Source organism: Leptopilina heterotoma, unplaced genomic scaffold (genome assembly GCF_015476425.1).
Source record: "Leptopilina heterotoma isolate Lh14 unplaced genomic scaffold, ASM1547642v1 Lhet_26, whole genome shotgun sequence".
Taxonomy (NCBI): domain Eukaryota; kingdom Metazoa; phylum Arthropoda; class Insecta; order Hymenoptera; family Figitidae; genus Leptopilina; species Leptopilina heterotoma.
This window is the reverse complement of record NW_025110969.1, coordinates 3,243,372-3,253,616: the sequence shown is the minus strand read 5'-3', so window position 1 is coordinate 3,253,616 and position 10,245 is coordinate 3,243,372. Positions and strand designations below refer to the sequence as shown.

At 34.7% G+C, this 10,245-nt stretch overlaps 2 protein-coding genes across 2 annotated transcripts; one reads left to right on the top strand and one right to left on the bottom strand.

Moving 5' to 3' along the window:
• Nucleotides 1-2,813, bottom strand: LOC122503337. Its single transcript, XM_043613839.1, has one exon. It carries the CDS (start codon nt 2,679-2,681, stop codon nt 1,335-1,337), a length of 1,347 nt encoding a protein of 448 aa, XP_043469774.1. The 5' UTR covers nt 2,682-2,813; the 3' UTR covers nt 1-1,334.
• A 2,067-nt stretch (nt 2,814-4,880) lies between these two features.
• Nucleotides 4,881-7,291, top strand: LOC122503338. Its single transcript, XM_043613840.1, has 4 exons — nt 4,881-5,588; nt 5,698-6,095; nt 6,179-6,578; nt 6,675-7,291. Exons 2-4 carry the CDS (start codon nt 5,776-5,778, stop codon nt 7,284-7,286), a joined length of 1,332 nt encoding a protein of 443 aa, XP_043469775.1. The 5' UTR covers nt 4,881-5,588; nt 5,698-5,775; the 3' UTR covers nt 7,287-7,291.
• Nucleotides 7,292-10,245: the final 2,954 nt, after the last annotated feature.

Genomic DNA, 10,245 nt, shown 5'->3' with positions numbered 1-10,245 from the left:
CGATTTCAGACAAATTTGGGAACTGTAAACCGCTCATGCGATTGATATAAGAAATCGCTGTTGTGTTGTCAATTCGTAAAAGAACTTGGCAAGACTGATAATTTGAAGCGAAACACTTTAAAGCATTAAACGCTGCTCGCAGTTCTAACATATTTATATTTTCGTTTCGCTCGTCTAAATTCCACCAGCCATGAGTCTTTTCACCCTGACAATACGCGCCCCAGCCTGTTAAGGAAGCATCTGAAAATATCTCGGAATGAAAACTTGAATCTCGAATAGGATTTTTTGATATGATGACATTTCTTTTCCACCAATCTAGTTCTAATTTTACTTCCTGTGATAACTTCATTCCGACATCGAAATTATTATCACTTTTCTTTAATGCTAAAAATTTTTGTCTTTCCATATTTTTTGTATATAGCCAACCATAATTGACTGCCGGGCAAGCTGAAACGAGTACACCGATACATTGGGCGAAATCTCGAATTTTGCAAGCTTCTTTAATATAAAATTTATTTGTTAATTTTAAAATCTTTTCTCTTTTTTCTTGTGGCAATTTGACGTTAAATTCACGACTATCATACATAAAACCAAGAAATTTACATTTTTGAGATGGGTTTAGTGATGATTTTTCGACGTTTACGATAAAACCTAATGAGACAAGTAATTCCTTTGTTCGTATTATGTTTGCATGGCAAATTTCTTTAGTTTTTCCTATTAAAAGAACATCGTCTAAGTAAATTACTGATTTTAAACCTTCACTTCTCAATACTTGGGCTACAGGTTTTAACAACTTGGTAAACACGAAAGGATCTGTACAAAGTCCAAAAGGGAGACAATTGAATTCATAGAGGGTTCCCAAAACTCAAAACGCAAATATTTTTTAAATTCTTCCGCGACTGGTATTAACATGAATGCGTCTTTTAGATCTAACGACGCCATAAAACAGTTTGGAGTTAATATTCGAATGACTGTTTTATGATCCTCCAATTTGAAATGCGGTGGTTCTATAAACTCATTCAACTTTTTTAAATTTAAAATAAACCTTTTTTCACCGTTAGGTTTGTCAACTAAGAAATAAGACGATAAAAATTGTTTCTTACACGGTTGACATTTTCTAATACTTCCTTTTTTAACGAGCTTATCTATAGCTAGAGAATATTCTCGAATTTCTAACTCGGTCATTGAAGGAATACTCGGCTTGAATTTTTGGAATACATCTCTTGAAAAAGGTATTTTATAACCTGTAACATATTGGAGGATAATTGAATCTTGAGTTAATTTTACCCATGAATTTTCAAAATACCTTATACGCCCTGATGTTTTGCTTACCTCTAATACTGACGACGATATGGGCGGTTCGTTTTCTTCGGCCCGTCCAGGTTGCCCCTGTTCCGGCTCTTGTAGCCACCTCTGTTCGAGCCTCTCCAGTTTGTCGGAGTCCTTTTGTAGTTTGGAGTATGTGTCTTCTTTGGCTGACTTCTTTGGTTAGATCTTTTAAATTTGACACCAGATGTTGATGGTCTCATTAGATCTTTACTGGATTTCTCGACCGCTTTAGCTGCCTTCATTCTTGAAATCAACTCTTCTCCGAACAGGAATTTACTAATTGGCAAGCCATCACTAATTTCTTTGACAGTTTGATTAACTTTTGGTAAAATAAATGCTCTTCTCATTATTGACACATTATAATGCACGTCACCAAGAATTCGACCTGCATCGCTTAAATACTGAGTAATTTTTAGGTCAACTTTGCAACCGTCATTAAAAATAATGGTCAAGGCGAGAGCAATAGCATACATTGCTGCACCTATTTTATTTTGAGAGATAATTTGGAAATTATCTTTTTTAAGACCTGATTCACCGAGTGAGTATTTAAATTCAGGGTCTACCAACGGAGCAGCAATGGCTTCGAATTCCTTCGGGAAAGGAAGCTTTTTTAATACTTCATCTAAGGTTTCTTTTATTAAACCATTTTGTAGAATATCCGTCCATTTTGTCAGCAGAACGTTATGCACTTTAGCATGATCAGGATTACCGCCTTTCGAATTATCTCCTAAAATGTGGAGTGTTTTTTCACTTAACTGTACATCGCCTTCCATAAAATCTTTCATATTGTCGATGGACTTAAAAGAAATATTTTTCTCTGTATCAGATGATTCATATTCTCTGTCTGTAACATGATACCGAGATGTATCACTGAAAGAGTTGTGCTCTGTCTCTGAAATAAATGTGTCCCGTCTGTTATGATCATCCGTTCTTTTTGGTGATCTTGAACGTCTAGAGCGATCTTTGCGCTTATGACGCTGTTCACGAGAACGTGAACGACGATAGCGAACTTTACGCTCCTGGGACTTCTCACGAGCATGTAAGAGAGCGATCTTTGCGCTCATGAGACTTTTCACGAGAATGTGAGTTATGAGAGCGATCTTTGCGCTCATGAGACTTTTCACGAGAACGAGAGCGTCGAGAGCGATCTTTGCGCTCATGAGATCTTTCACGAGAATGTGAACGTCGAGAGCGATCTTTGCGCTCATGAGATCTTTCACGAGAATGTGAACGTCGAGAGCGATCTTTGCGCTCATGAGATCTTTCACGAGAATGTGAACGTCGAGAGCCGTCTTTGTGCTCATAAGATCTTTCTCGAGAACGTGAGCGTCGAGAGCGATCATTGCGCTCATACCGATTCATTTCACAAAACTTTTTATTATTATGTTTTTGATACGAAGAATAAGAATATTCACTCGATTCACTACTAGAACAACGACCACGTTTTGACCTAACCTCACTTGTTTTTATTTTCTTTTCTCTCGGCGAATCTGCAATATTTTCACTTTTCCTTTTGTGAGACGATGTCTCACCTGTATCTGAACTTCTAATGGACATTATTTGATTTAAAAGCACAAATTTTAAATAAGAATTTTGTCAAAAAGAAAATTTTACAACTGCTGTGGATCGCACAGTAAAATACAATGAGGTTACGGAAGTGCGTAGACGCCATAGAGAACGCATGGCGGGTAGGCGGGAAACATTTCAAATTCAAAAAAGCTTTAAAAACTGTGATTGGATCATACAGATTGTAATGATAGGGTTTTTATTTGCTGGGAATTCGCTCGCCGGATGAAGTCCGGGTTCCCTTAAATCTTAATTAAATAAATAATTATCCATAGAGATTGGCGTGAAGCGCCATCTATGTATCAATTTGCTGTAATTTCGAGGAGAGGTGTAGTCAATAATGAGACATTAATTAAACCTTCGTAAGATAAATATATTCTAACAAAATAAAGAATAAAAGGTTTATAACAAAATTAACAAAGTAAAATGAAATAAGAATAAAATAAATGTAAAATAACAAAATAGTATCGTAGCCTAAAATATTAAGAATATAAAACAAAGAACTAAAATATAAAATAATAAATCATAGTAAGGGGCCGTCCATAAATTACGTAACACGTTTAGGGGGGAGGGGGGGTTCGAGAAAATGTTATCATATGTTACATGGGAGGGGGGGGGGTCAATCATCATTGTTACGTAATATTTATAAGGTATTTAATCTCTTTATAATCGATAAATTTTTGAAAAGCTGTCCCTTGCCGCCACTTCAATATAAGTAAAAATCGAATCATTTCGCGAATCGATTCTTGGGAATCGATTATATCGATACTATTTTAGCTGTTTTAAAATCATCTGTTCGCATCTGTCATGATTTTGTACTTCTTTAGTTTTGTTAGTGATTAGTGATGATTTAAAAAACTAGTGTCATATTTTTTCTTTAATTACAAAATGAAACCTGATATTGGTAATATCTATCAGCGATTATTTGATGCTTATAAGAAATCGCATTCAACCAAGTCTGCTGGTAAAGCACAGGAAGAAGTCGTTATTATTTGGAAAGACCTAAAAGACAAATATAAGTTACAAGACGATTTGGTCAAAAAAGCCGAAGAATTAATATCAGATTATTTAAATTTGTCACAGAAGAACAAATGTAATAATATCTTAAAGTTTTTTACTACGGTAAGTTTTTTTTATACATTACGAACATAACCTATAAACTGTCAATAAAAATGTGTCGGTCAATGATTTGAAACTTTTAATAGTTTAAATAGAATAAATTATTTTTGTTTTAAAATATAATATGCAAGCTGAATTATTAATCGTTGACTATTTATATGCATTTAACTATTATTCGAATATTTGTTGTAGCAAACATCTAAATTTTCAGCGTTAGCAAATCAAAGTCAACCAAGTTCATCGGCATCGAATGTAGAGTCCCTTACCGTATCAAGCTTGTCACCAATTTTAACAGAATCTTCAGATCATTTAAAATCTATTTCACGTGAAAACGGTAAATTATACGATGAAGAAATTAGCGAAGCATCACACTTGTCGACAAGTAAGAATAACGATTTCTTTGTTTATTGCTTTGGTATCCAATTTAAATTGCCTTGTAATATTATTTTCTTGTAAAGATTCCTAAAGTTACCATCGATTTTTCCCAAGATTTAAGGTTAAAAAATTCTCTTAAATAATTTTTTACTTCCTAAAAAGTAAAAGAAGTGAAAATAGTTAAAATTTTATCATTAAAAATAAAAAAATAGTTAATAATTCCAACTTTAGGAACCTTTTTGTAATATAATTTTTTAAACGTTAAATATTAAAAATAATTAAAAATTAAGCTTTTAAATTATTGTTGAACATTATAAATAAATAGATTTTGAAACTTAGTTGAAAATATAATATTTCTGACAGTTTGCAAAAATTCTTTATGTTAAAATACTATTTAATAATTCTATTAACACTAATTACCAAAAATGATTAAAATCTATTTAAATTTTATTTTCAAATTTATTTAAAAAAGGTAAAAAAAGAAAAATAGATGTATTGGACATTACAAATGATGAAGAAGATTTAGAACATGCAGTTATTGCACTTACTCCCAAGCGTGACACTCCAGCTCAAACTGCTCAAATTTCAAAAATCCATGTACTAGAATCAGAACTTAATTCTGCCGTAACTAGACGAGATGCAGGTCTTGGAGATAATTTAACAGATCAAAGAATAAAAAGGTTACGTGAAACTTTGGAATGTGAAAATAAAACATTGGATAAATTAAAACGAAACGCTGATAGACAAAAAGAATTCAGACAAACACGAAAAAAAATCTTGATAAACTTCAGAAGAATGATAAAAATATTGCAAAATTATTAGGAATTCGAGATGAACCTGGACGACCCAGACTAGAAACAGAGCAACCTGAACTTTTAAATGCAATAACGCAAATTGCGTTACATGGTGGCTCTGCGGATTCTCGTCGTCGATCAGAAACAATAAGAACGTGCAAAACACTTAGTCAATTGCAGGCTCATCTTCTTGAAAAGGGAATAACAATATCTAGAAGTGCAACTTATTTGCGTTTATTGCCGAGAAATTCAGCTACGAATGAAGGAAAAAAGCATATTCAAACTGTGCCGGTTAAGCTTTCCCGTCCACAAACTGATCTACATAAAAGCCATGTAGATCAACATTTTTGCAAGGCCACAATAAATTGTATTGAAACATTAGCTTCAACGCTCAGTCCTGAAGAGGTAAGATTTTTAAACTTAATTTAAGATTTAATTTAAATAAATAACTTTGAATTAATTTAAAGTCTTTTAATTTTTATAAAATAATAAAAATAATTTAAAATAAATTTAGGTTGCTTTTCTATCCCAAGACGACAAGGCTCGTGTACCTCTGGGGAAAACTGCAGCAAAATTGCAAGCTCCCATAATTATGCACCTCGAATATAGAGTACAACTCCCAGATCACGATTGGGTAGTCGCAGGTGGACATAAACTTATTCCTTCAGTCTACGCCGGGATTGTCATTAAAGATGGGCCAATAGGAAAAAAAACTAACGTCTCTTACTCGGGACCAACTTACATAGCAATAAGGAGTGCAAAGCACAACTCATCAACTGCCTCTACCCATGCGTTTGATCTGAAAAGATTATTAGAACTCGAAAGTTTCAATACGATAATGCGGAATAGTAATGGATCTATTAAACCGGTACTAATATTATCAGTAGATGGTGGGCCGGATGAAAATCCAAGGTACGTTTATGTATTAACAATTATTATATTTATTATTATTATTCTAAATTCTAAATTATTAAATTGTTACAAAATATTTGTAGATATGAAAAAGTGATAGCACATGCAATCAATCATTTTAAGGAATTTGATTTGGATGGTATTTTTATTTTCACAAATGCGCCAAACCGGAGCGCTTTCAACAGAGTTGAGCGGCGAATGGCGCCCTTAAGCAGAGAACTAACAGGTGTGATTTTGCCTCATGACAAGTTCGGAAAGCATTTGGGAGATAATGGTGAAACCATCGATTCTCAGCTCGAGCTAGAAAATTTTGAACATGCTGGGAATATCTTGAGCGATATATGGAGTAACACAAAAATAGATGGATTTGAAGTGTTTGCTGAATATATTTCTCCATCATTAAATGAAAATTTAGAATCACCTGAAGTTCCAAGTCCAACATGGTATTGTAAACATGTTTTTGAAAGTCAATACTTTCTACAGGTAAATATTACCTGCATGTATGTAATGTATAAATATATATAGATGCATACATTAAAAAATAGATCATTTTTTACGCAGAATATTGACTTTTTGCAGATTATTAAATGTGATAATGTTAGCTGTTGCCAACCTCTTCGAAGCGACTTGAAGAAAGTATTAATCTTTGGACGACTTCTGCCGCCGATTCCTGTACTTCGAGATCAATCAGGACTTCGGATTCCATCACCTAATGAGGGAATATTAACAACATTTGCTAGTCTTTTACAACGACATTCGCTAGATCTAAAGCCAAATCACGATGGATTTCTGATTATGCCGTACGATATGTATTGTCCTTCTGTGCAATCTGATCTTCTCAATAGAACGTGTAAATATTGTGGATTTTACACAGCTACAAAGAAAAGTGCTCAAAAACACAAAAAATCTTTGCACCCTTACGGAGTACTTGAAACTTCTAGAATACGACCACTACGTGTAGTTGCTCGACGTGCTCGTGAAGCACTTTGTTATGTAACACATATTTCGGGCGAAGAAGCAGAATGGATTGACATCGAAGATATCGATGAACAATTCATAAATAATGAAACCGAGTCGTCACAAACAAACAAAGAATTACTTATTCCAGTTGTTACCTCATTTGAAAATTGGTTGCAAAACCCATTTATCGAAGATTGTGATTATACAATTGAAGACAACATGCGTTATTAATTTAAGAGAGGAGATTATAGCTTTAAAGTTAAATCATTGCCAGTATTATTATGATTTTAATTCAAACTATAACATCATATTTAAAAACAATTATTAATATAATTCTAATTGTTCGCTGTGATAAAGAATTACATATATTATTAATTTAAGAGAAGAAATCTATATATTTAAAGCTATAACAGTATTATTGATCATAAATAATATAAAATTATTGTTAAAAAATCAATGTTATATTTTTGGTTGCACAGTATGATTAATAAAATTATTCCTCTAAATGTTTTTTATATGTAACTTAATTTTGAATTGCTATTGTAGGATATAAATACTAAAAATAACAGTAATAAACAAATTTGTTTCGAAAAACGTTAGTAAAAAAATATTTTAAAAAATTACGTAACAATGATAGGGGGGGGGGTGGTAAAACGATTTTGTTACAACTTGTTACATAGGAGGAGGGGGGGTTCAAAATTTCACTAAAAACGTGTTACGTAATTTATGGACGGCCCCTAAAAGAATAACAATAAAATAAGAAAAATAATATTAACGAAATGTCTCGCCTCGTGTCGCTTTACCCCGAAGTGACTTCCCCCTGACCTGCAGGTTTTACACCCAAGTTCTCTCGCCTGTAAATAAAATAAAAATAAAAGAAACCATTGCTTAGCTAAGCTCAAGATATTAAATTTCCCTACGCGGAACTATTCTACAATTCGCCCCATTGCCCAACGTGACAAACGCGACTAGTACGTGCACTCTGAGGGAGTGGCCTGACTGGTAACCGAGTGACCAACTCCAATGTCGGTACGCTGCCGACATTCTTGCTTGACGCGCAGGGGTTGCATAAGGAAACTCAACGGACGATTTCTTATCCAGGGTGCTCCCTGAGGGAAGAAATCGTCTCCGTCGCTTAGCCTCAGGTGTAATAAGTGCTCCTATATACACCTGGGGGGCAGAGTTTCAGGCTGCAGGTGTCACCCTCTACAACGAGGTCCTCTCGTGAGAGCTCCCGCAGTGAGGTCCAAGTGGTAGAGTGCATTGGTCTCCGCATCTTCTCGTGAGAGCTCCCGCAGGGAAGTCGCAGAGACCAGGTCGAGAGAGTGAAGGTGTTCACCTTAGCATGGGTTCTCCCATAACCAGGTGTACTTAACCTTTCTCATCGATAGCTTCACCAAGAGCCCCTTGAGTGAAGGTATCGATGTATTTAGGAGGAGTGAGTTCAAAGCTCTTTACCCGAAGTGCTCCTCGAGGCGTCGAGCCGCGAACTGAAAATTGATAATCGTGCAACGAAAGATATAGAAAGACGGAGGCCGAGAGAGCTGTGACGGTGCGGGAAGGGGAGTCAGCGACGCAAGGCTTGTGCGCGTACGTGTCTCTCCTTCACGCTGCCGAGTGCACTGGTACCGCTGCATTTTCAATGCGCGTACGCTATCGTTACATCCCCCCCGCTTAACTAGTGAAATCTATTAAGCGTTCTTGGGAATGAAATACAAAAAAATAAAAAACAAAAATGCAGTACCACTTACAATGTTTTTTTCGCATGTCAAATATGTCCATAGCGTTGATCCAGCCGCAGTGCCCACTTTCCATCGTCCACCCAAAGACGATAGCGATCAGGGCCCACAGGAATTTCCACCCATGGTCCTTCCGGAAGTTTCGCAACCGTACTGACGAAGCGACGAAAATTTTCCGGAAGCGGAATTGGATTTTCCGCAGAGTTCGGTAAAATTTTCGGATTCGTGTCAATATCGTCGATATTTAATTGCAAATCGGCTACCAACTCTTCATATGATTGAGAAGCATTAACATTATTAACCGGCTCTTCAATAATTTTAATCGGGTCAACTACAATACATTCAGAAACTATTCTAGGTAAGTTTCTCGAAAAAGTATTCTTGGTAACAATATTACTCTTCTCTTTCTCTATTTTTCTAACAGCGGTCGTGGCGGACGAAGCTGCAGTTTTCATTGCAGAAATTTTCTTTATTTTTCCCGTTGACTTTGACGAAACCATCTGTTTTGCTATTTTATTTATTGCCACAGACTTCATTGAAGAATGCTCGATTTTATTAGAAACTACAGTATTTTTCACTAACTTTTCCTCTAAAATTAAAACTTCTTCTTCTTCCTTCTTTTCCTCAAAATTTTTATCAAATACTAAAACCGATGATTTAACAGGAGGAGTAAAAACTTTTGTTAATGATTTGTTTCTGTCCACTAACGGGTTAGTAAAATTAATATCAATAAGTTGATCATTACTTCGCGGTTCCCATAAAAATGCACGTTGGAATGCTTCCTCGCTCTCCTGATCAACCTCTGCGAGTTCATTCCAAACAATGGGATTTTCTTTAATAATTCTTCGCTTAACAATCTCAATCTGTTTGAGCATGTTTCTCTCCATTTTCTTTCCAATGCTGTCCATGATAAACAACTTCCAAGAAGCGACTGAGAAATTCTTAGAATTAATATAATTGATTCTTTTCCTGAATTAACTTAAGAAAGTTATTGTTTGTGCTTACAAAAGTAATTTTAAGTTAACATATGAAAATTATTTATTTTTCCATTACAACATGAAAAAACCAAGTTCTGCACTACGCAGAGAATCACCCATAAAGATCAACTCCACTATTTTTCGCTGCATTTTTTCTGTAATCTACAGGTGAAAATAAATAATCAATTTTCTTCTCTTCAGATAAAAAACTGTGAACGCTAGGGTAAAATACTCGCTTTTTGTTGAAGTTTTTAAAAACTTTGAGTTTTTCGCTGAAAAAATATGAAGATCAAATCCAATCATGTTCGCTATATTTTCCCTGAAACCTACACACGAAAATACATAAAATAAGCAAAACTGCAGTCCAATAGGCCAAGAATTGTGAATACCAAGGAGGGGTTCACATTTTTTTTTCTAAAACGAAAAAAATTTTAGTTTTTCGCAAAAAAATATGAAGATGAACTCCAATAATTT

Excerpts from the sequence above, each read along its gene's own strand:
- LOC122503337 (XM_043613839.1), bottom strand. The coding sequence starts at position 2,681 with ATGAGCGCAATGATCGCTCTCGACGCTCACGTTCTCGAGAAAGATCTT.
- LOC122503338 (XM_043613840.1), top strand. The coding sequence starts at position 5,776 with ATGCACCTCGAATATAGAGTACAACTCCCAGATCACGATTGGGTAGTC. Across the intron at positions 6,096-6,178 it reads GGGCCGGATGAAAATCCAAG|ATATGAAAAAGTGATAGCAC; the intron begins GTACGTTTATGT and ends AAATATTTGTAG. Across the intron at positions 6,579-6,674 it reads AAAGTCAATACTTTCTACAG|ATTATTAAATGTGATAATGT; the intron begins GTAAATATTACC and ends GACTTTTTGCAG.